Source organism: Vipera berus (assembly GCF_964194415.1).
Source record: "Vipera berus genome assembly, chromosome: 5".
In the NCBI taxonomy this organism is placed as follows: domain Eukaryota; kingdom Metazoa; phylum Chordata; class Lepidosauria; order Squamata; family Viperidae; genus Vipera; species Vipera berus.
The window spans coordinates 67,047,408-67,074,907 of NC_138207.1; the positions used below are offsets into that span (position 1 = coordinate 67,047,408).

General features: G+C 36.7%; 1 protein-coding gene across 5 annotated transcripts in view; it reads right to left on the minus strand.

Annotated features, from left to right (window-relative positions):
- Positions 1-10,398: 10,398 nt before the first annotated feature.
- The window catches only part of EBF3 (EBF transcription factor 3), a 195,939-nt gene continuing 178,837 nt past the window's right edge, over positions 10,399-27,500 (minus strand). For 2 of the 5 annotated variants that reach the window (XM_081328870.1, XM_081328869.1), the window contains exons 12-16: positions 26,255-26,320; positions 24,508-24,685; positions 22,070-22,258; positions 21,449-21,538; positions 10,399-10,658 (exon numbers count right to left, since the gene is read on the minus strand). In XM_081328870.1, the coding sequence (XP_081184996.1) occupies positions 10,627-10,658; positions 21,449-21,538; positions 22,070-22,258; positions 24,508-24,685; positions 26,255-26,320 (555 nt within the window). In that variant the 3' untranslated portion in view covers positions 10,399-10,626. Of the gene's footprint in view, positions 10,659-21,448; positions 21,647-22,069; positions 22,259-24,507; positions 24,686-26,254; positions 26,321-27,500 lie in introns of all 5 variants that reach the window. The other 3 variants (XM_081328868.1, XM_081328867.1, XM_081328871.1) reach the window with 3 other exon arrangements.

Sequence of the window (27,500 nt, forward strand, 5' to 3'; positions counted from 1 at the left end):
TCTTTGTGTTACTGATAGGCAGTGCATAGTAGATGTTCTGTCATTTGAGACTTTATATATATAAAATCTTAAATATATATTATTTAATTTCTGTATTTTCTCTGCCATGGTTATAAATTATATCCCTTAGCCATGATGTCAACTTGTTCAACTCTGGAGGTACCACCAAACACAATTATCTCAATACTTATGGGCCATACAGTGCATCATCATTGCACTGATTATGTCTTTAAATGAGTAGAATGCCTTTGATGAAATTGGACTGAATCCAGCCTTTACCATGGAAAAGCAGAAGCATTGAAACCAACAATTAGTCATGGCTACCTGAAGTTCCATTGGTTTTATATTCTTAATCTAAGGCAAGGGTGAGCAATTAATTCTGCCAAGGGGACACACGTGAAACAGGGACTACCGTTAAGGGCCAAACCAATAGAGATCCTGCTTTTACTGTCACCCATTCCCTGACCTCCATAGGCTGAACAGGGACCATCAAAGGGCCAGATGTGGCCCGTGGGCCATAGAATTCCCAGGTCTGCTCTAAGATCAGCCAAATCTAAATTCAACGCATTGTCCTCTAACAGCGTCTTTACAAACGTTTTTGCACCTTGAAATACTGATACTATAGGCAAATGTTGTTCTCTAGTGTATATTTTCCTGGCTAAAAAGAGAACTGGAGATTATGAGATTTGTATATAGGTGGTTATCCTGCCAGTTTGGCAATTTAGGGGACTCCAGAAGTGGCCTCCTATACAGTGCCATTCTGGGGAAGGAAGAAAACAGGGAAATAGAATTAATAAAGTGTAGTTAATATACTTAAAAGAACTCTAATCTCCCTTATTTCCCATTTAGTTCAGTAAGTGAAGACTTTTCCAGACTTAATTAAAACTATACCTGAATACATGACTCAGATGTGGATGATGCCTTTGGATATAAAATTGAACACATGAGTTTTGGTGAACAGACTCCCATTTTCAAGTTGCCTGCAGCACAGTTATTTGCAGCAGAAACGGCTTCTGTAGATGACACCCATGTGTGTGAAAGCAGCCTGCTGCAAATGTTTACACCAACTCTGGGTAAAGGATCTGTTTAGCAAGGTCACCAAAATGACCTTGAGAGAGAAGTGTGCTCACAGGTGCTTAGATATGCAGCACATTCTGACCATAACTAGTATCTCATCTTGAAAACAGACATTAAATAAATCCATGCATTGTGACAAAAACTGTGCAGTGACTTTATGATGGAAGTGTCAGTACATAATTTGCCTGATGATGTCATAATATATGTGATATTCCTCGACTGCTTGCCTCACAACATGGGCACCCATGAATGAAATATAAGCAAACACAAAAGATGCATTCTGGTAAATAAACAAATTATATTCTGAAGTAGGCTGATGTACAAAATGGTGAACAATGCTATACTATTGTATTAATTAAAAATACAGTAAACAAATAGATGTTATGCCCAACAAGGATGGGAACTATGACTAATCATAAAATTGTGTCTGGAAAACAAGGAAAAATGTAATTCATTGGCCCAGAACATTCTATGATAAATCATTTGGAAGACCATTCAGCCAATCAACCAGCCTCTATCTATCTATCTATCTATCTATCTATCTATCTATCTATCTATCTATCTATCTATCTATCTATCTATCTAGTCTACACTATTAATGCAGATAGTGATTATTATTAGGAATATTCAGAGAATAACAAATATAAATTAATTTTAATATGGCATAGTATCCATGAAGAGTGACTTATTGTCCAGGGTTATCAAATTTGGACTTTAAAATTCCTGACCAGTAGATGGCAACATTTAGATAACTCTTTGCTGCTAGCTGATGGACAACTGAATTACTACAACCCTGTTTTTATAATCCTATTATTGACATTGTACCCACCACAGGTATAGATAAGTAAAAGGAGGGACAGCTTTAAAAGTGTTGCAGAGACTCCAAAATGGGGTTAATTAACCATTTGGGAGTTCAATTTAACCCACAACAGACCCAGTCACATACTACAGGGAGTGCAGAATTATTAGGCAAGTTGTATTTTTGAGGATTAATTTTATTATTGAACAACAACCATGTTCTCAATGAACCCAAAAAACTCATTAATATCAAAGCTGAATATTTTTGGAAGTAGTTTTTAGTTTGTTTTTAGTTATAGCTATTTTAGGGGGATATCTGTGTGTGCAGGTGACTATTACTGTGCATAATTATTAGGCAACTTAACAAAAAACAAATATATACCCATTTCAATTATTTATTTTTACCAGTGAAACCAATATAACATCTCAACATTCACAAATATACATTTCTGACATTCAAAAACATAACAAAAACAAATCAGTGACCAATATAGCCACCTTTCTTTGCAAGGACACTCAAAAGCCTGCCATCCATGGATTCTGTCAGTGTTTTGATCTGTTCACCATCAACATTGCGTGCAGCAGCAACCACAGCCTCCCAGACACTGTTCAGAGAGGTGTACTGTTTTCCCTCCTTGTAAATCTCACATTTGATGATGGACCACAGGTTCTCAATGGGGTTCAGATCAGGTGAACAAGGAGGCCATGTCATTAGATTTCCTTCTTTTATACCCTTTCTTGCCAGCCACGCTGTGGAGTACTTGGACGCGTGTGATGGAGCATTGTCCTGCATGAAAATCATGTTTTTCTTGAAGGATGCAGACTTCTTCCTGGACCACTGCTTGAAGAAGGTGTCTTCCAGAAACTGGCAGTAGGACTGGGAGTTGAGCTTGACTCCATCCTCAACCCGAAAAGGCCCCACAAGCTCATCTTTGATGATACCAGCCCAAACCAGTACTCCACCTCCACCTTGCTGGCGTCTGAGTCGGACTGGAGCTCTCTGCCCTTTACCAATCCAGCCATGGGCCCATCCATCTGGCCCATCAAGACTCACTCTCATTTCATCAGTCCATAAAACCTTAGAAAAATCAGTCTTGAGATATTTCTTGGCCCAGTCTTGACGTTTCAGCTTGTGTGTCTTGTTCAGTGGTGGTCGTCTTTCAGCCTTTCTTACCTTGGCCATGTCTCTGAGTATTGCACACCTTGTGCTTTTGGGCACTCCAGTGATGTTGCAGCTCTGAAATATGGCCAAACTGGTGGCAAGTGGCATCTTGGCAGCTGCACGCTTGACTTTTCTCAGTTCATGGGCAGTTATTTTGCGCCTTGGTTTCTCCACACGCTTCTTGCGACCCTGTTGACTATTTTGAATGAAACGCTTGATTGTTCGATGATCACGCTTCAGAAGCTTTGCAATTTTAAGAGTGCTGCATCCCTCTGCAAGATATCTCACTATTTTTGACTTTTCTGAGCCTGTCAAGTCCTTCTTTTGACCCATTTTGCCAAAGGAAAGGAAGTTGCCTAATAATTATGCACACCTGATACAGGGTGTTGATGTCATTAGACCACACCCCTTCTCATTACAGAGATGCACATCACCTAATATGCTTAATTGGTAGTAGGCTTTCGAGCCTATACAGCTTGGAGTAAGACAACATGCATAAAGAGGATGATGTGGTCAAAATACTCATTTGCCTAATAATTCTGCACTCCCTGTAGAGTAAATTAACCCTAAATAGTTGTGTTGTGGGTATTATTAAACCTAGACAATTAACCTATTTGGGCAAAAGAGAAAGAGAGAGAAAATAGCATCTGAAGAATCAAGTGCCTCTTAATGAGATGTTCTTCCAGTGCTTGAATGCACATCCCAAATTATTCAGCTGACATGGCCAAGCCATACCCACTTCTGCCTGTCTTGCTGGAGGAGGGGCTCATGTGTGTAGTGGTGTATTGAAGCACTGCCAGGAGAATCCTGTTGCAAGGGCTCATGGATACCATGCCCTTTTTGAAGAAAATGAAGACAACTTCCTAAAAAAGAAAACACCTCGAAGTTTCATTATTATTCCCCTTTTTAGCATGCTTGTGTGTTTCCAGAACTACTGATAACGGGATGTGATCAAGTTACCATTTTGCTCTGCTGTGTAGGTGTGTAACATCTTATTTGCTTGCTTTTAGATTTTCATCCTGCCTTTCATTCTGAAGCTTAATATAACATGTACAGCATTCCCACCTCCTATTTCTGTGCACTGCAACAGCAACCCTGTGAGATACATTGAGTTGAGAGAGAGACAGAGAGAGAGAGAAGAGAGAGAGAGACTAGCCCTAGATCTGTGAACCTGAGTCTTTGCAGTCATAGTCCAACTCCTTAGCCATTGTTCACACTGTTACTCATGAAAGCTAGATTTACTTATTAATCTATTATTAGATTTATATCCCAGCTTTGCTTTGAACAACTCAAGGTACATTCTGCTCCTGTCTTCTGTTTTCCTCACGATAACCATATATATATATATATGTGTGTGTGTGTGTCAAATGCTTGTTAACTATTTAGATTACCTTGCTAGGCCCCAAACATGGGACAAATCTTTATTTCCTGTTTCAGCCTATCTTGAAGGCCATCGAACAGGCAGTAGTCACACCGGTGACAGCTCATATATTTGTGTAAATTAGCAATGCATTTCAGTCTCCCTTAATTCTTTGTTAGTAATTTTGAACCTTTACCTTTACCTTTACCTAAGGTAATCTAAATAGTTAAAGGTAAAGGTAAAGGTTCCCCCGCACATGCGTGCTAGTCGTTTCCGACTCTAGGGGCCGGTGCTCATCTCCGTTTCAAAGCCAAAGAGCCAGCGCTTGTCCGAGGACATCTCCGTGGTCATGTGGCCGGCATGACTAGACACCAAAGGCGCACGGAACGCTGTTACCTTCCCACCGGAGTGGTCCCTATTTTTCTACTTGCATTTTTACGTGCTTTCGAACTGGTAGGTGGGCAGAAGCTGGGACGAGTAGCAGGCGCTCACTCTGCTACGCGGCACTCGGGATTTGACCCACCAAACTGCCGACCTTCTGATCGACAAGCTCAGCGTCCTAACCCACTGAGCCACCGTGTCCCTCTCTCTATATATATATATAATGTGTGTGTGTATGTATATGTATATGTATATGTATATATATATATATATACTGTATATATACTGTATATATACTGTATATGAATATGTGAATGTATGTGTGTGTATATATATATATATATATATATGCAAATGACTCATATTTTGTTCAGTCATTTCAACATATCATGACATTTATGACATCTCTCACCACAGATGCTCATTTAATAAACATACTTATCCTTTCTTGTGCTAATGCTCAAATATATCATGATACTATTAAAAAACAAAACTTTGTGATTGGTACCTTCCAAAACATTACGAGAAACAGGGAGAACAAAATGCAGGAATGTACAAGAACCAACATACCTGCTGTATAGCCAATTCCTTACACTGAAAACACCTCAATCCACAGAGTTGAAATTTCTCCAAATTTTAGAACACACATTCCCCAAAACAGACCCATACTCTCCTATTTCTGAAAGTGGGAGTAACTTAAATAGTTACTTCTTTTTCTTTGTCAGTCAAAATGGGTTGCTATGTGCAGGAAAGCTAAAATATTAAATGTGGAGTACGGCAACTCTCCAGCCACTCCCGCATGACATTGTGATTGGGCAATAGATAGTTCTATGACTGCAAGAATTAATCTGATTTGAGGGCATATCTGCCAGTCACTGCATGCAATATTTCACCTCCTATTTCTGGGTCAGAAGAGACATATTTAATCCAGCATTGTAGTTCATATAAGGCAGAAATGTCCTTTAGTTTCTACAGAAAGTGAAATTCAGAGGGATCCTATCTCTTATTCTGGAGAACAGAAATTGTGAGTAAAGGCATTGATAGTTTTATCCTCCAGCATTTTAATTGTTCGAGGGAATTCTACCAGATCCTGAGTAGTATAAGTGCTTAAGCAAACTGCACAGTTTATCCAGCATTTCTCTAGTCTGACTTAACAGTGGCTCTCAAAGGCACAGACATCGTTTCCATCCTCTTTTACCTAATATTCTTTCATAGAAGTTACTGGTGATTCAACCAGAGAAGCTAGTGAACTATCACTTCTATCCAAATTCCAAAGAAGTACCCTCTTCATTCCTTCAAGTAGGATTTCTCAAATTTGTATTTACAAAATGCCTTCCTGCCCATTCTCCCAATGGCTTCTGCTGAACATTCATGACTTGGGAATATTTTTTTTCTTTTTTCTTCGATGTATATATGCACAAGCCTTTATGTGTTTTAAAACATTATTAAAGTCATTTTAATATTAGTTGCTATTTTAATTCAATTTATTGTAAATCACATGGGGCCTTCAGAATGCAGTCATAAATATTATAATTATTGCCAGGATATTGCAGATCTTATTGAAAATGGATTTATATACCTTAGGCAACATATTAGTGAATATCCTCCCCCATTTATTTTAACTGTATTTTAGTCTTTATTTGAAATTCACCCTTGTGATCTTAGTGATATATTGGACAAGATCATTTTGTTATATATATTGGACAAGGTCATTTTGTTATATATACTGCTCAAAAAAATAAAGGGAACACTTAAACAACACAATGTACTGTATTTAATAGTAGGATGTCTTATTTCCTTATCCCTTTATTTATATATATAAAATGCTTGTTAACTATTTAGATTACCTTGCTAGGCCCCAAACATGGGACAAATCTTTATTTCCTGTTTCGGCCTAACCGAAGGCCATCCACAGGCAGTAGTCACAATAGTGACAGCTCATATTTGTGTAAATTTTTAGATTGCTAACAAAGAATTAAAGGGAGACTGATATGCATTTCAAACTTATTTGTTTTCAAATAAGTTTGAAATGCATATCAGTCTCCCCTTAATTCTTTGTTAGCAATCTAAAAATTTACAATATATATATATATATATATATATATATATATATATATATATATATATATATATATATATAGAGAGAGAGAGAGAGAGAGAGAGAGAGAGAGAGAGAGAGAGAGAGAGATTGTGAGAGTGAGAGTGAGAGTGAGAGAGAGAGAGAGTTGTCAGGAGGAAATATATATAAGATATTTTTTCCTTGAGTCCCGATAGAGAAACATCTGCTGCTGCCTAGGATTGAACTCTCAACCTTCTCTCACACAGGCAAGCGTTTGCACCTCTATTCCACCACACCATATTCTTTGTTTATATCAGCATAAATCTTAATTTTCTAAAAAAGATTTTTAAAAACCGTGAAAAGGGGGACATAACTTCATTAGCCTCTTTGTAGGGTTGGCCTATTTTTGTAAACTGTAATCCATACTGCCCCCCTCCCCCCCCAAAAAAAAACATTTATGCCTTTTAGGGCTTCCTATGAATTACATATAAAATTGTAAGGTGTTTGTTTTTTTGCTCAGGATAACTGGAAGCAACTTAGAATTTTATCAAGAGCTGGTTGATATATTTCTCTTACCAGCACATGCTTGCCTAGATATGCAGGTTGGAAGCCACCACCTGCACAATCACAATATCAGATCCTATGAAGTTTCCTCTGCATAGGTTGTTCTATCAAGATTATCAATCATTTGATTTGTCTGACCTTCCTTTTTCATAGGGCAAGGAATGGACACATTCATATTTGCAAATGAATGAAAGCAACATCAAACCACATAAAATCATCATTGTGCAAAATAGTTATCACAAGGAAAGAATAGCAGCTTTGATGTCAACTGAATCACAATTTTCACTGGAAGGATTCAGAGAGAGCATAGCAGTAATACATTCAGTGATACATATTGATGTGTAAGCAAGTCCTTTAGTTACACCTGGTAATATCTTCTTTAAAACATGAACGTGAATTTAACAATCCCAGTTGTTGCTCGCTTCTATGTTCTGATATTTTAGTAATTAAACCTGAAAAATTAGCAGAAATGAAATTCACAGACAAGAAATACTTTAATTAAATATTGTGTAAAATGAACATTTTTATACAGTTAAATATCTGAAAAATGTACAGATAAAACAATCTTATTGTAGGGTCTTTAACAGTAAAATCTATCACTTAGTGAAGTTTCCCATTTGGAGATGAGGAAATATGAGTGAATTGACTAACTGATCTAAAACACAAAACAGATTGTATTTATGAAGAAACATTCTGATCATGTATGCATGACCTTTCTTTTTAAGATCAAAATCATACTTATACAAAATTGAACTGAGGCAATTCAGTTTCGGTTTGACTTTTCAGCTTTTCCACTTAGCTAAGCCTTATTGACTCTCACAGGAAAAATGGGCATGTTTTGTAATTTGTGATATATTTATATCAGTTTTAAAACCTCTTATAAACATTTCCTGAAAAATGTGCACTTTTGTATTAAAAATGGTCCCTCCTTTTTGCTGAGAAATTTAATTCTGCTGCAGAGTGCAAAAGTGATTTTGCAGTGCTGCATTTGAAAGCATTTAGTGCAAGAAAGAAAGTGGGGGGGAAACAATTATGTCAGGATTGGCACTAACAGGCACAATATATTAGAGAAATCGTTCCAGTTTATAAATTACAGTCCTTACTGTAAGTGTCTCTACAAAACAAAATTCTGAAAATAAAAAAAGGTTATAAAATTAGGTGTGGTCCCAAATGCATACAAAGTCTTTCTCTTTGTTAATCAGCGCTAAGTTACAGATTATGCAGAGTGCAGCAGAAAACAGGTACAAAAAGAAGTCACATAGCCGTTGACCAAGAGTACAGTTTACCAAGCTCACCTAGGATATTACAACTAGTCATTTTTAGGGGGCTGGGGCAAGCCTCATCAAAGTGAACAGAGGGCAGGTAACTATAATCACATGGAAAAAACTGCACCCCATATTTGTGCTTTTATTCACCGTAATTCACCCAAATGGAGTAGTGATGCACTTGCTCGAAGCCCATGGTTAACAGCACAAAAGTTGTTCAAAGACGTCTAATTTTAAGGCATCCAAGGAAGTTAATGTGGCCAACACTGTAATTAAAACATCAGAAGTGAATTTCATTTATTTATTTTTTTTAATTTATGCTTCTGATTTCCCCCCCCCCGCCAGTAAACAGAGTTCAGCTATGTGACAAAGTCATAGGTGGCAACTTTTTAAAAAAAAATCTGAACTCAGAGAAAATGGAGAAATAAAGAAATGAAAATGAAAATCCAAACACAAAATAGGAGAACCATCCATTTCCTGTGGCCGCACTGCATGCACATTTTCTACTAGTATTCATTACAGCCATGTGGCACAATTTTGTTTTAACTATACAACAAACAACTTTATTTCAAAATTATTTGTTCAGATAACTTAAAAATAATATAAAAATAAACAATGTTTTTTCCTCAAAATAACAGAAAGATGGAAAGTCAAAACAAATAACAACTTTGTGAAATACAAATGAAATGCATGAACACATTTTTTTTAAACAAAAACATATGAAGGCAGCGGTTCTTGGCTTAATGCTTTTCACAGCATCACAATACCAGTCAAATGACAAAAAACATACATACAAGGAAAAATGGTGAAAATATACAAAATTTCAAAGATAAATACAATATTTATAATTAATATGTTACAAAATAAATTCCCTTGGTGACTGCAAGTGTTTATATGAAAGAAGTTGTAATGTAGGGCTATTTTATTCCTTATCTTTAAAAGGAATAAAAATTTGATCTTCTAAATATTTAAGTGGATCTGAAAAAAATTCAAGACAAGTGTATAAATATTTAGCTACAACTTTGGCAAAATCACAAAAGTCTACAATTTTATAACCACATACAAAACACATTAGGGAAGTAGGATCTAGAAGTCAAAAGGACAATTTTCTGGTACAAGAAACATAGACTTCACAGTAGCCTAAGAATGCAATAGTATACAGTGCTAGCAAAAGTTGAAAAAATGTTGCAGATCACACTTGCTTAACAGGAAGCTCTAGCAGTGGAAGTATATTTTTTTAAACCAACAGACAGTAGCATTTCCCTCTGTCAGTGTGCTTGTTGAAGGCAAGAGAATTCAATATCAAAGTTACAATTTCTAACTACAATAAGTTACAAAGTTCCATTTCATTAAGATGAAGTTAAGCAATGATCAACCCTCCCATCCTCCCAAAATTATCTGAAATCATATATTCATCCTTTTCCCCTCCCAACCCCAGATTTGATGGCTCATACCTCCTCCTTGGCCCCCTTTTTTCACCACAAAAAAAAATATTTCACATTATAGAGATACACAACCATTGTGAATCTAGTTATGAGTACAGAAAAATGTTTTGGAGGCGTTTTTCATCAGTGTTTCATGATAATCAAAATGGTGCATCCACAAAGTTTTTCCCGACACATAGCAAGTACTAGACATAGCCAAGACGTAATCAGAAACTTTATACAAAATAAGTGTCGCTTTTTCCTTTTTCTTCAGGACCAAGAAATGTGAAAATATGAGAGAAGTTTCAGTCAATAAAATGGAATTGTTCATGAAGTTGATTGTTTGCATGTTGATTCTTAGTATTTTAAATAAACTTTTTTAAACAAAGTTTTTTTGTTTTTTTGTAGCATTTCAATGTTTTGCTGATTGTATTTTGAAGATACTGGTTCCATCAGCATATCTTATATACTAAACTTGTCCCCTAGAAAGCTCATCTTCTGAACTTGCTGCTACAGTAGCTAAACAAAAAATGAATTTACATTGGCGGAACTACAAGCCCAGACATAGCTGAAAAAAAAAGAGAAAAAGTACTATTAATTTACTTGCATCATGTATTTAAACTTGCAAAGAAAAAAAAAATAAACAAGCAAAGCTGACCACACCTAATTCTTCATAGCACCAATGTCTGAAAATCATTAGGAAGCATTCACCAAATCCGTTTCCTAAAACACTTGGATTAGGAACCAGATGCCTTTGACTATAGCTTAAAAAAATGCTGTTCATGCAGCTTTGTAGGCAGATAAGGTTTATGGGGGAAAAAGAGAGGTTGCGCTCAATTAGGTGTTGAAGAATTCCATAAATTGAATATATAAAGGAAATGGAATTCACAGTAGTGATAGATGCAGAAATTTAGTAATCTGTAAGTCTTTGTGACCCAGGTACTGCATGGAAAAATGATCTGGATAAACAATTGATAGACCCTTTTATCTGGCAAGACAGTAGCTATCAAACAGTTTAGGGGAGGGAGTGGGGCATTTTTATTTTTATTTTTGTATAATAAGCTATCCAACAAGAGAATCCTTTCCTTTCCTTGATCCTCTTCTATATTTTATTTCTAAAATTGGAATTTTATTACCAGAGCTTTTTTTGTAAAGATTTGGCTTTGATGTGTGTGTGCGTGTGTGTGTGCGCACGCGCGTGCACGTGCACATGCAAAGGATCCTACCTCCCACATGTGTGATATTTCTCTTAGCGCTTTGTTAATGGCAAAGAGTGGCCCAGACTCCCTGGAGAAAGCCTACGTTGACAGCTTAAAAAGCAACATGGTCATTTTTGGTAATTCAGATTCAGATCAGATCCAGATCTAAATGGACAGCTTCAGTTTTGACATTCTGTTAATTAGCACTTTCTTCTAATTGTATGCTGACTTTAATAAGTCAGTGACTTTCTGAGATCAAAGTCTACTATGTTACATCTGCTTTGGAATCCATCAAAGCACTATAACAAGACATAAGTTGAAATCTCCTATTTGTTAGCTCATGTTAATTTTTGAAATGTGTAGAAGGAAGTCCCAGTGCTTCTCTGTCTCACAAATAAAAAGCTCAGGGTCAAGGTACCCACAGAACTGCATGATCTCTGGCCCCGGGAACTGATACTACCTACTTTAAAGAAATAGTAGTCATTAATGCAATTACTGAAGCACTGTAGGACTACACTGAAACACTTAGGAGGCAGACAAGTTTGTGGATAGTCTCTTGTGTCTTATCCTAAGAATGGGACCACAGGTTTAAATACCAGCAAAGCTAGGACTTGCCATAACTGTATTGAATGTCTCTAAATTTTAAATGCAATCCAGATGCAGCCCCTTCCCCCTCCATTCAGGATATGTATATAGTTATGTATTCTAAGCAAAGAAGAAACTTGTTAAGCAAAAAGATTTTAAAAATTGTCATTGTGTTAACCTCTTAGCAGGGTTATACGTAATAGGGATGGTTTTAACCTAATGGTACTTAAATGTTATTGTGACACTATTTCTCATTACTTTTTGTACAAGAAATATTAATACATTTTTATGTAGTCATGTAAACTTCAATTTCCCAGTTCATTAATTTCCAAAAAATATCAATTTATCTCAGATTTGCTGTTGCGTTTTTTTCTGAAAGCTTCTTGTATGTACACATTTCTTATGTAATACAATCTCTTTGCGTGACTATCCATGTGCTTAAATAAGCAGCATAAGGAATCTGAGCTGTACGAAGGATTGTTCAATGTAATTTCACAGCAGCTCTACCATTAAATTTGATATTTCTGAAGCTGCATTATTTTTCCCTCTATAGGTTTCCTTTCCTTTCCTTTCCTTTCCTTTCCTTTCCTTTCCTTTCCTTTCCTTTCCTTTCCTTTCCTTTCCTTTCCTTTCCTTTCCTTTCCTTCCCCTACTCAACTCAACTCTACTCTACTCTACTCTACTCTACTCTACTCTACTCTACTCTACTCTACTCTAATCAGTTTAAATCAGTACACAATACTCATGAAATCTGAGGGGTGGGAAGCAAATGTCATGTATAAGTCACCCCTCTCTCTACATGTCCCTTATCATCCTGTGGCAGATGCTTTTTTCATCCAGTTTGCTACTTGCTTATAAAATATTATTTACACATCAATAAAGACCATGGCAGAAACTAGGTTTAAAAAAATGTACGTTCCTTATACTCTTTCTTATGTTTTCAAGAGGAATATCTCTGGTATTCGATCTAACTAGTGGGATTGGGCAAATTGTGCGCACTATTTGGAACATGTCTTTGTTTACATGGAAAGATTAGTCACAGGTTTACAGATGGAGCATAACAGCCAGATGCTCTCGCATTTCGACCCCTACGTGCCACTGTCTGGATGGCGGCCAGCTCTTGCCAGCTGTGAATTCCTCCAATATGGCAGAGTTCCAATGTAGTTAGCTCTGCACAATGATGCCATCAGGACTGGAAGAAACAATACCAAATGGTGGAGGAATGGGAGGCATTGTTCACAATCTGTGGCTAGCAAACATTCCCTTGTGGTAAATGCAGTTCAGAGATGAGGGACAGACAGAACACAGCTTCAGTTAGCTACAGTAAGCTCTCTTCCATTAATTGATGGCAATGAATACTAATAACACCATCACCACTTAGTAGCAAGGGTTATGTCAAAGTAGAGCCAATAATGGAGAAAGCAACCTTCAACCAATCGTGTAATTTAGTGAAACAATGGTGGAGATATTTGCTTTCAGTGTCCTGCATGGTCCTCTATTAAACAAGCACGCAAGCAAACAAATCTAAACACCGTGCTTGTAATAGTGGATGTTAATTTTGATGAGGATCCACAACAGAAGAAGCCTTTTTCACCTTTTTTCTCAAACATCAGTCTTTCTTGGGGGGGGGGATATAAACGTATATCTTTCTCCAAACAGTACAGTTTTGTAAACAGGGCATGAACTCAAACATAGTATTACCAATGCCATCAAGCATGTGAACTTGTGGATAACTTTCCTATATAAATGGCTACCTGCAGTTTAGTGATTAGAGTTTTGCAGGGGAAAACCTGTTGAGAGAAGATCAATATATTGTCTTTGAATAGCTACTTTCTCATAACTTAACTCATCTGTCTTGATTGTTATGAGAACAAAATGAAAAATACGTGAATTCCACATAAGGAATATCTCTATACGTATGCCTGTACTTAGTTGATAAACCAAATATAAGGCATTCCAAGTGGGATAAATGAGAATTTATGTGCCTTCCTCAGTATGCTTCCAAACGATCTTCAGAACATTCATATTTACTAAACAACTATATATTCTCTCTCTCTTACACACACATACATATACACACAATTATATTCACAAGCATATTTATTATTTTACTTTATTTTATTTATATATCAAATTTATACAGAGCGACTCTGGGTGGTGACAGAGCGACATATACTGTATAAACATATGTCTGTATTATTTTCCTGGAGAATCATGATTTTACTGGAAATTGGAACAATGATGGTACGAGAAACATTTATACAACATTGGTTCTTGATAGGTGCCAAGATTTTTATATTAATTCCTAGTGCTGTTTATATTTCTCTTACGCTACATCAGTAACAAACGATGTAGTCTTTCTATGTCCATACCACTGACTCTTATCACTTAATAAAGTTCACAACACCCCAATACCCATTTCCAGGGCTTTTTTTGTCATAGAACGCTCAGAACGGAGTTCCGGCACCTTTTTTGAATGGAACCTTGTAGGGTAGGCAAGGCAGATTGCATGACATGTGTGAGTTCCGGCACCTTTTTCTTTTATGAAAAAAGCACTGCCCATTTCATTGACAAATAAATGAACAGGAACAAATTGAGAAGAACAGATCTCTAATTCGCCACATTGGTATTATGTTCTAAATTTATATGTATTAAATGTGATCATGCCACTGATTTTCCAGGGATAACTTTAAAAAGGACAAGCTAGTTGAAATTATTAACAAATTTCGAAAAGGTTTTTTTTTTTTAAAAAAAGAAAGCTTATAGTTTAGATTTGTGATGAAATAATATTTCCAAACCACATGTAATGGGTGGAAACATTTTGTGTTCTTCAAAATATTTTTTGGGTACTATTTCTCTTTCTTCTTAATACTGTGATTCTGAGTGCGATTTCTTGATCTAAAAACAGTTTAGATTTGGATATTATAGATAAAAGATCACAGCACAACAAAAATAGTTATATTTTTAGGCTGTGCTAGATAAATAACCATGCTATACATGTTCACATTACACCGGAAGAGAAGGCAAGTGAAAAGGAAGCTCGATTTGCTTTTACGAATATAGGTTTTTTTATGTTTAATATTGGGCAAAGTTACAGCGAACTTGTACTCTGCAATTCTCATGTTATCTCAGATTACAAAGGAATGCTGTCTTTCAGAGATGCTATATCCAATTCAGAAGTGCACAACTTACTTAACAACTGCCTTGGATAGCAATATAAATTCCGGTCCCAATTGTGGTTGTAAGTCAAAGACTAGTTGTATGTGTAGAATTAAGTTTTTGTAAGTCCGATATCCTGAGTTACTATTCCTGATTTGGGTAACTTCTTCTATTTCTGTCTGTCAGAACATGATTCAAGTTTGGGGTTGTGACAGAAGCTGAAGCTTTTGGAGGTAATGTGGGCTATGGTATAATTATTACCTAAATCATGAAGTAATGGGGGGGGGAATTGAGGGTGTGGGATCTTTCTGTAACCTTAATCTGTCCTATTCCTGCTAAGCTATTCAGGTAAACTCATCTGACAAGTAAATGAAATTAAGGCAACCATCCTTAAGGTCAGGGTTAACTACACATGTGTTTATCTCACTCAGCATGGCTAAATTTTCTGAAATGTACTAAGATGCAAAAAGTAATTTTTAGAAAAAGTATAATATAATAGAATGTAAAGCCCAATTTCAAATATTGATTTCATTTATTATTTCCTTTGAATATTTATTAATGATTAATTGATAGGATAAATATCAGTTATACTGCAAGTCAGTGAACATATACACCGACACAAGACTTATATTGAAGTGTTGATTGTTTGTTATTAAAACTGGAATAAGTCACCAAAGCTAGCATTATTATTAGGAGCCGTGGTGCCGCAGTGGTTAGAATGCAGTACTGCAGGCTAACTCATTGCTCACTGCCAGCAGTTTGATCCTGACTTGCTCAGGTTTGACTCAGCCTTCCATCCTTCAGAGGTCGGTAAAATGAGGACCCAGATTGTTGGGGGCAATATTCTGACTCTATAAACCACTTAGAGAGGACTGCAAAGCACTATGAAGTGTTATATAAGTCTAAGTGCTATTGCTATTATTATTACAATTCATTATTATGAATTGTAAACTGCCCAGAATCGTTCACTGAAATGGGCAGCCAGAGAAATTGAACAAACAGACAAATAAAAGCCCTTCATGTTTCTTCATATTATTAATTTCCAATAGAATAAAACTGAGATGGAAACCACTAAATATATATATTTGGGCTGGTGAAGTAAAATTCTATTCCCCTTCCCAAGATATTTGTTAATTCTGTTTCTATCACCTAGTCAAGCAAACTATGCACTTGTTTTACTACAGTATAATCCCTGAACCAAATCTCAAGAGAGTTATTAAAGACAGAAATATATATATATATATATATAAACTAAACTGATTCAGAAGCAAAAGTTATACATTTATTGCTTAATCACATTAGAAAAATAACATCATCTTCTTTCTATCAGAGTTTACAAATATAGTAACATTTGTTTGCTAAATATATGCTCTGCTTTTCCTCTAGGAACTGAAAAAGATGTATACTTCCTCCTCCAACTTTTCTCACAACTGTCTCACAACTAAGTAGACAGAAGTGATACTTTATGAGGGAGGGTTGGCTATTATAATTCCTTGAAAAAGATGCTGGATATGGCCTTGGCAATTATAGACTAGTTTGTTGAGTCTTATAAACCAGTCTAAGCTGGTACTTAACAATCAAAATCTTTGGATTGCCCCCCCACCAAAAAAAGAGTTTACAGTAGGACATTCCCCTATGTGTTTTAATACCTAATCGATAAGTATTGATCAGTGTTGCAATCTTCTCCTTATCCTTTTATTTATCAATAGATTAAAGCTATGCCTATGTAAGAATTAGATGCAATTTGAATAGGGCACTCTCAGATGCAATACCTAACGCAAATACTTAGTGTAAGACAGGACTGTGTTTTGGTTTGGTTTCTTTAATCTCTATATCAACATTTTATCCAAAAACCTAAATACAGTGCAGCACCATCCACCTAGATTATCTGATTTAAACATTCCGGCATTATTGTACATTGATTATGCAGTCCCATTCTCAGCAACTTTATTTGGTACTAAAGGCATTAGCCTATAATGATCTTTATTCCTTAAGTACCAAAAGATCAAAATAATGGCCAAAACACTGACGTTGCGCAATTTTCAATAGACAGAGCAAGTTAAATGCTTCAGTTATCTGAAGTGGTGGCATCCCGTTCTTCAGGAGGAATATAACCAACAAATAGCACCGGCAGAACAAAGAATTACAACCGCCTTTTTTAATTTTTCTGAAATTCAACACTTTTTTTATGCTCAGTGGCTTAGGTAGCTTGGTTTTGGCTGCCATCAAATTGTTCCAATTGAAATCACTGGCTCCGTTTGTTCACAGTTTACAGTGACACCATGTTCTAATTATGTAACACTTATATTAATATAAACTAGGTTTCTCATTGTGCAGCTTCTGAGGCATGTACCAGGTGCAGTTTTATGATTAGAAGCTGCAACCAGAATTTGGTTTGCAGTTACTAATTACTGGTGCATATGCGAACACCTTATCCAAAATATGACAAAATAGCTTGTGTGTAATAGATTGCCACATGAGAGAGAAAGCAACAGCTACAGTAGTTGCCATAATTTAATGTAAGCGTCATTTGTCAGAATTTTTAATAGGTATATATTAGTTGCCCATAAGGGCTATTATTCTCCGTAATCAGCTAATATGGTTTGCCTTTGTCTGTAATAAAATATTTGACTTGACCCATGGGTTATAATGGATGAAGATAGGAGACTGGCACAAAGTCATCAGCTTTTTGTAGCTGAAAATGGTTCTATGAACATTGGCATAATTTTATTAATTTTTAAAATGTATACCTTGTTCAATATGCAGTGGGATATAGAGAGGAAATGAATTCATGTGATAAGAGGTTCAAAATGTAACATAACAAACTAAAAAAAAAGGATGGTGTGGTATACCAATGGGAATTATATAACTTCAAGATTACACGGGAAAAATTCCATTCCATTCATTATAGTTATGTCTAAGCCAGGGGTCCCCAACCATGGCTACTTTATGACTTGTGGACTTCAACTCCCAGAATTCCTCAGCCAGCATGGCTGGCTGAGGAATTCTGAGAGTTGAAGTCCACAAGTCATAAAGTGGCCAAGGTTGGGGACCCCTGGACTCTAAGCCAATATATCCCATATCAGGGGGAGGAAAACAGGTCAGATCTTCTCTTTTACATGATGGTGTATGGACTTGCTGGTGATTTTCATGAGGGCCTGCTTTTGAGTGAATGCTTCCCCCATGTATCTCCAGGTGACCCAGGTTTGCATGTAAAAACTGTGTCACCTCAATAGGCATGTTTGAATCAAGTTTTTATCATCAAAATCCTTGGCCTGATTAGCTCAGTAAAGATTGTTTTCTTGGTATTGCGAACAACGCTTTCTCAACCAGGAGAAAGCATCGTTGAGGTCTATTTATTTCCTTTCAGGTTTCTATGCCTTCAATCCGACTTGGAACCATGTAGACCTGTTCCTCCTCCTGGCTTACCTTACGAAAAAAAATACCATCTAAAAATTCTTGTTCAAGACACACTTCTTCACATGTCATTCTACAATGTGGTCCACGCCAGGAAATTGAATCACATGGATATCTCCTTGCATGTAAAGCAGCAGCATCCATTGATTCAGGCTTTGAGGCCGGAGATGAGGAAAAAACAAAGCCCATTCATACAAAAAAAAATATTTATTGGGAAGAGGCTGGCATATTTAGCAATTCATATTCATAATTACCTCTCCCATTTCCTGAGATCAGTAGTAGATGCTGGAAGAGGAAGATGCGGGCTACAAAGGATTCCTAAACTGGTTTGGGGATTTAAAATTACAGCCAGGAGGGAGGAAGAAAGGACTGAGGCACTGGTAAATTTCCAGAGACTCCTGCATAGAAGAATGGGAGAAAGGAGGGGTTTAGGGTTTCTGACGCATTATGCAGTATGAAAGGAAGATGAGAGGTAGTGCCTTGATATATTTCTACTAATTGATAGAAAAGGAGCTCTAATAGAAGTAGAAGAAAGGAATAAATAAAGGTGGACGACCCCTGATTTACCTACTTGCATTTAAGATTACACGAAACCCTTGTCCGTAAATCAGAAAATCTAGGGTACATATAACAAATTATCTGCTTCAAGATTTGCCTGGGGTGAACATCTCAACGCCAATCTATAGTTGAGACACGTGGTTACTACATGTTTCCAATTAGAAGCAACTATTACTCTCAGGTAACAATTACTTTAATAATTCTCAGATATATTTATTTAAATCAAAATGCATACATTTACTTTAAGTATATGAAAAGCTATTAAGTACCTTTGCTATTGTTGTACTGGTTCATAACATTTTCAATTTCTGCAAAATACTAAACTGTGGTTGGCTTAGTTCTTCAATGTAATGAAGGCCAAATAAATAAGTTCTGAAATGCTTGTTTCATATAACAGATAAAATTCAGAGGATTTAAATGATTCTACTAACAAACAGAGTTTGCTAGAGTTGTAAAAAGGGTTTTGGTTGTTTTTTTTTTCTTTTCAAAAAAAGCAATATTTCCAGGGACAAGAAATTAAAATGAAATTATTTATATCACATTTGCTAATGCACAAATAAAAATTTAAGAAAATGTATGTTGAAAAAGAAGGTGTACCCACTCTAAATAACTGATGCTCTGAAGCATGGCATAGCTAACAAATATTCTTCAGTCAGAGATATTTGGATTGGTTACATATTTTATTCCTTAAATTTGATTTGGCTGGTTTGGTTGTTGCTTGTTGGGATGTGACACCCAACTGTCTATGGAGATTCTCAGTCATCGAGGTCTTGGTTGTCCTGAAGGTGCTTTTTTCAGAACTGAAGAAACTTCTTGGATGAGAAGCAAAACATCTTCAAGGAAAAGGCACCTTTGGGACAACATTAGCACTATTCACCAAAATTCAGGCTTCCAGCAAATCCAGAGCTGAACATTAAGGGGCTGGAGCTAAATAGGGGCCGGTGCTCATCTCCGTTTCAAAGCCAAAGAGCCAGCGCTTGTCCGAGGATGTCTCCGTGGTCATGTGGCCGGCATGACTAGACGCCAAAGGCCCACGAAACGCTGTTACCTTCCCACCGGAGTGGTCCCTATTTTTCTACTTGCATTTTTACGTGCTTTCGAACTGCTAGGTTGGCAGAAGCTGGGACGAGTAACAGGCGCTTACTCTGCTACGTGGCACTCGGGATTCGACCCGCCAAACTGCTGACCTTCTGATCAACAAGCTCAGCGTCCTAACCCACTGAGCCACCGCGTCCCTTGGAGCTAAATAGGGCCAGTTTAATTCAACTTGAATAGGTCTGAACTTTCACAAACATTCTGTCCCACTCAGTAGCTGGACATGAGGACAGCATAGTAGTGTCCATAGCAAAAATATTTTCTTAGTAAAATAGTCTGGGTGATGGAAGAACAATGATGAAGACTCTATTGGATTTCATTGACTGGAAGTGACTGTTTAAGTCAGAGATCACGTAATCCCGAAGGGATAAAAGAACTGAATTCAATTTTTAAAAATTGCTCAGGATTTAGGATCACCTTGGATGAAAGATTCTGTAGCTTAGGTCCCCAGCAACAAACTTGGCCATTTCTGGTCTATACTCTTAACAAATACAGTGGCATGTTTTTATTAGTGGATATTTTAAAAAGTAATCACATTTTTGAAAAACTTCTGTTAACTAAGAAGGAACGGCTCTTAAGTGCTTAGATTGTGCTTTGGTCTACTTCGCAGATAAGTTTCAGATCAATTCAGCTGAGACAGATGTTAACCTTCCATTTGAAAATGGTATAAAGATTTCTAAATAAAAACTTATATCCTGAATAAAAGTGTTTATAGTGATTTTCCTTCCCTCTGTAAATGATCACTCATTAATGTCCTCAAGCTTTTTTATTCTCGTATTTCTATTGGCAGTTGAACTGGAATAAGATCCAGTGCAAGCAGAAAACTAGATTTGTAGGGGAACAACGGCAGCACTGAACAAATTTCAAATATTTGTTGATGTCTCAGAGCATGTAGGAAAAGTCCTACCTTGGAAATGCTGCCGATTAAAATATCACTATCAAAAATAAAAAATCGGATGCCTAAAATATATACAGACTTAAAGGTACATGGGAAGCATTCCATAGTTTAAAAATTAATGCATAAAACCTTAAGGAGAAATGATGGGAAAACAGCTATTCTTTCTTCTAATATACAGCAAGGCTTGAAATAATCAGCATAAACTAAATCTGTAGGCTATGATTTTGCTGCTGTCTTTAAGATCAAGGTTTTGTTCCCCTGCATTAAAAGCCATTTTTTTTTAAAAAAATCCCTATATATTTTGTTTCTAAAGTTTGGGGGAAGGGGTTGTCTTTTGATATTTGCCCGCGATAGTAATCTGTTCTTAATCCATTCACAACTTCTGAATGGAAAAGTAAATCGACCACCTTGAAATCACAGGAAAAGCAGTAGAGAGATCCAGCTCACCTTGAAGCCCATTTCCATTTGCGCTGGTGCAAGATGGCGGAGGAGAAGCTTGGGGCCTGACCACAGGAGCAAAGGCGCTCTTTTGTTTCACTGCAGAGATGACATTGGCAGGTGAGAATGAGAAAATGCCGTGTGTACTGCTACAGTTTGAAGGAAGGGTGACCGAAGAGGCTGCCATGGTAGGGCTTGACGGCACTACTGCAATAAAGCAAAAATAATCAGGACTCATATTGAGGATGTTTATGGCAAACAGGAAGGGAAGAGGGGGAAAAAAAGATGTATCGTAGGGCCTTGCCTCTTATGGGAAGATTAATACATATATAAAAATAAAATGCTTTGGCTTGCCACGCTCTGGATAACAGGCAAACTCTTTTGTGTTGGACTCTGATTGTAAATTGAGCAGTCCAATGTGGTACCTACTTTTTCCTGTTTTAGTATTAGGTTGTTGTTTTTTTAAAGTACCAAAATATTGTCTGTGATCTTTTTCCTTTTTTTAAACTGTCCAGCCTCCAGAGTCACCCCTCCTTTTATCCAGTAGCTTACATTGAAGGAAATTACAACAAAGTAAGTTCTTAACAAACAGGAATGATGTAATGATGTGCCTTAGAAATAAAGACTTACTTCCGTAAGGGGAATTTGCGGTCGAGCCATTAAGGAATCCAGGGGAACCAGGTACACCAAGGTTGGGCATGCTGGCATTGCCGTATCCATTCATACTATTGCTGACTGTGTTGTAATTGGACTGTTGAGGAGTACTACTCGGAACATATCCTCGTGGGGAAACACTGCTTGTGTTGCGACTGTAACCTACTGTATTGGGAGGAAAAACCCATCCCAAGAAAAGGATTATTATTATTATGGGGCATGAAGAGTTTGTTATGGCATCATAGATTGCACAGCTAAATGTCAATGGAAATTCTCAATCATCCAGGTCATGTCTGTCCCAAAGGGGTCTAGGATAACTTGCTGTGGTCAACTCACCACAGCCAACTTGTCGTGGCCAACTTGCTGTGGGACAAGTCGCCAGGGTCAACTGGCCATAGGACAATTCACGGCGGGACAAGAGTTACACTAATATCAAAGAAATGGTGGAACAGAATCATTACAGAAAGGAGGCCAAAGGAGGGACAAACTGAAGTGTGGATGACAAAAATTCAAATATTTTTTAAAATAATTTTAAAAAATTAAATTGAATGATTTAATTAAGTTGTCCTGCAGCGAGTTGGCCATGGTGAGATGGTCGTGGTGAGTTGTCCCATTCCAATCCCAAAGGTGGTTTTCCAAAAGGCAACTGGACTTGGGTTTTTTTCTTGAAAACGTTTCGCTTCTCATCCAAGAAACTAAAGTGAAGAAGTTTCTGGGATGAGAAGCAAAACAGTTTCAAGGGGGAAAAAACCCAAGAAAGTCCAGATGCCTTTTGGAAAAACCCCTTTGGGACACAGTTTGCAGACTTTTGACTGATTGCATCATGCTGGCTTATGTCATTTGCTCCTTCATCTCTTGGCAGGTAAAGATCATCTTTTTCACACCATCGCTACTTAAACCAACTGTGATCGCTCTGAGTTGTTCCTGCTTCTGGCAGACACACCCAGCAAGGTTGTTTTTCCCCGATCTGATTGTGTCAGTGCACTCACAGTTGTCTTTATCAATAATTCTCATAATTTAAATGGCTGGGCTGCATCATCAACATCTAAGCTTTCCCCTTTTACGTTTTCAGATCGCAAAGTTTGCAAAAGCAATTATAAGGTCATGTAACTTTCTGCAGAGATGTAACTCCCCCCCCAAAAGAAATCATCCTTCTTAATATGAATAATTTCTTACTAGAAAATAGAGTTTGTTCTGCTTTCATAAATATTGAATAAATATTTAAAAAAATAACTACGCTGTAGTGTAGGGAACACATTTTTTATAGCAACATGACTCAAGAAGGCTTTGTTAAATTGTAAAAGAATATATTTTAAAATCCCATGAAAAAGACGGTATCACAGAAATCATATGCAATGCAGTCCATGTCTATGTGAAAGTAAATCAGTAGGATTTATTCCATATTCTATGTTCAGGACTGCAATTATTAGCCACATGTAATTGATTCAGTGGATTTGGCTACAAACAGCTGTTTTAATATATAGTCAATGGCTATGTCCATACTGAAACCAGATGGAAATTATGTATTGCCATAATTGTAATATATTTTGCTATTAGCAAAATAAATTTACTGGAGAATGCTTAGTTAAATATGTCAAGTTTAGTAGAAAATGGGTATCACAATTCCTATTAACTGTAATGCACAAATTTATTCTACTCAAAAGATAGGCATCTATGCAGGTGGTCCTCCACTTACAACAGCTCATTTTGTGACCGTTCGAAGTTACAATGGCACTGGAAAAAGTGACTTATGACCTTTTTTCAATGTTATAACTTTTGTAGTAATTTTGTAGAACAAAATTCAAACGCTTGGCAACCGGTTCATATTTATGACCTTTGCTGTGTCCCAAGGTCCTGTGATCCCCCTCTGCGGCCTTCTGACAAGCAAAAGTCAACGGGGGAAGCCAGATTCCATTAACAGCCGGGTTACCAACTTATCAGCTGGAACGATTCATTTAACAACTGAGGCGAGAAAGGTCATAAAATGGGACAGAATTCACTTAACAACAGAAATTGTGGAGTCAATTGTGTTCGTAAGCTGAGGACTGCCTCTCATTGTAATACTTGCTGATGATCTCTTTATAAAAAAATAATAATAATATTTGGTCAAAATTTTATAAAGGAAGAAGTGTGGTTTGACCGAAAGAGAGTGGTAGTAAAAAGCAAATTGGAGGTTTGAGGAAAAACAAAGAAAGATACGCACTAGCAGTCTTTACCAAGTTAAATTTCAAATTTCATATTTTACAATGCTTAGTTATTATCAAATTCAAGTTATTAATTCTTTCCAACATAACATAACACGACAAAGCAAAATAAAATTCAAAGAATCCCAATACTGCATAACTAAGATAATGGTTTTGTAGAAGGGTAAGATATGAATCACTTTGCTACATAATTCTTAAAACTTCACCTACCTTGGTCATTAGCCTGTGATGTTTCTGACACATTAACTGCTAGCTGGCTGCTAAATGAATTTACTCCCATCATACCAGTATGAGCTGGAGTATTGGCAAGGGTAGGAATCTGATTGTGGTTACGTGGCACACTATATAATGCTTCTGCAATATCGGCTGCTCGTTTCAGGATTATTTCCTATGAAACAGTAAATGGATAATTTTTCTAACATACAGTATCATTTAATTACCCTATATTTCATTTAGCAAATCCTAATAAATGATGCCTATCGACCTATGGTTATATATCAGGCAGGATTACTCTGTTCTTGGCAAGATTACATTCCTTTTCACTTACAAATATTGTACATTAAAAATGGTATAATTTTCCAGTAGTGAGTTTAGGGCAGAAATAGTTTAAAAATCTTGCCAGCACTTTTACTAATATAACATCTGTTTCTTTAAAAAAAACACTTCTTTTTGTATCATGCAACCAATTATTGTTTTGATATTTTGCAATACCCAACCCATGTTTTTAATCTGGTGCAGCAGGTTTTTTTAAAGCTGTGATCTGCTTGATGATACCAATGTACTTGTGGACCTCTTTGGCCATTACCGTATTTGCGAGGAAGACAATTGGGATCTACTTGCTTCTTTTGTAGGCATGCCATATGGCAATAGCACTAATATACTGCTTCATAGTGCTTACAGCCATCTCTAAGCAATTTACAGAATCAGCATATTACCCTCAACAATCTGGGTCCTTATTTTACCTCAGAAGGATGGAAGGCTGAATCAACCTTGAGTCGGTCAGGATTGAACTTCTGGCAGTTGGCAGAATTAACCTGCAATACTGCATCCTAACCACTGTGCCATCACAGCTCCTGTATACAGCTTCAATAAGGCCAGCTCCATGTCCTTGGAGTTCCATGCCTCTCCACCACTACCACCTCTTTTGTTGTTGTTGTAATTGACCACATTATTGTGGCAACTACTGCTTAAATAAGTAAAGTTCCATCACTCTCATGATAGCCACTGCATGCTACTGAATCATAAGCTACTATGCTAGTCCAGTATGGGTTGGTAGATAGATGTTTTTCTATATCTCCACTCTAGACATGAGAGAGATGGGCAAAAATCTCATACAACCAGCTTCTGTGACTATGGAGGGACTAGAACATGGGTCTCACAACTCCTGGTCCAGAACTTTAACCATTACACCACACAGGCTCTTGATAACTGTCATATGTTATCAAAATTCTAAATATAGTTGGTGGTCAAATAGGGTTCACCTTAGTCCCAAATACATAGACTACATTCAGTGTTGTCTTTTATTACAGCTGCTTCAGCTAAAATTATATACTGGGATAGAAAAACTGGTTTTGCAAGTACAAGAATTAATGAATTTAAATTTTTCTTAAGAACATTGTTTCATATCAAACTGTCAAGTGACCAATAGAACTTTGCTGTGCATTGAAAGAATGCACTGGTACTTTGTTAGACATTCAAGGTGCAAAATACTTGCTATTGTAGGAGTGTGTTCAGAGACCATGCTAAGTTGTGATTTGCTCTAACTATGGTTGAAAAAACCACAGAGGCTGGTTCCATCACTAAACCACAAACCGTGGTTCCTAAACCATAATGAATAAGTTGATGCAACACATTCAACCAAAATCAAATAAACCACAATATGATTTACTGCAATATATGAATCCAGTCAGTGTAGAAATGAATAAATGTGTAGGTGAGGAAGACAATCGGGACGTACCTGATTGTTGTGGGGCATGCCATACAGAGCTTCAACAAGGTCAGCTGCTCTTTTAAGTAATACTTCCTAAAGGAAAAGAAGAACAGTGTATTGTGAAAATGGATACAGCAAGGACTTAGCATCCATTGTTTTGAATCCCTGATAAACTAGATAAAGCATATTAACTTGACTGTGTTGTTATATGAAAGAGAAAGAGAAGTTTTACAAAGAGAGCCAGACAGTTTGCTTTGGAAGGAAAAAAATATTTGGGTTCAAGTCAAAGTCAGATAGGAACCTAAAAATAATAATGCATTTACATCCAGCTGTTCAATTATGACTGACTAGAAAAGGTGTTTGCTGCTGTAGCATGTAGCCCTGGTGCTGAATTAGTGAAATCAGTGCTTGAGGTTTAATGATGTAGTCTTATGGGTATTAAACAAACAAACACATGGTAGAGATATGAAAGGCACAGGCATCACATTTGGCTGTTAATTCCTAGCACTTTAGTGGTGAAGAACAATAAGCAATTTTCCATATCTTAATTAAACTGGCAGAGTCCTTAAAGACAACATCTCACCCCTAATTCATGCCCCAAATTTGCAAGTGAGTTCAATGCTTATTCCTCTTTATTTTGAACAATAAAGTGAATTAACTTGGGTTAATCTAGTTCTTTCATAATGACATTAAGAAATTTTTCAATTAACCTCTTTGACTGCATGTTGTAAAGGACTTCATAAATGACTTCACATTCAGAGAGTGTTGAGTACTTGTGCCTGGGGGCATGGATGCACTGAATTTTGTCTTATCCCTGTCTGCATGCCTACCTCCAGTTTTACGATTGGAGAGGATTAATCCATACTTTAGTTAATTTTAAATACAAACGGACTTAAATCTGAATATTTATCCTTCAGCTGCAATAAGTTTACTTTTGGGGTATGTGTGATACGGGCAGGTTGTGGGGAATGAGGATATGGGTTTTGAGATGCTAGAATGCTAACTGTTTTCAGTGCTTTCTTAAGATTTGATCTATGTTTTCATGACAATATTCGTGACGGATTTAAAAATGATACTTTTGAGTATCCAAGGAGCCCTACCCTAAAATTGCACGTATAGAAACTGAGAGTTTTGGAGTTCTTATTTATTAGGCCAATGCACATCATTCCAATAGGGGAATGAATATGGAAATATGTACCGATCATGTTTTCTAATATATTCATGGGAATATATGGGAATCTCACTACATGCAGCAATAGTACACTGCTATAAT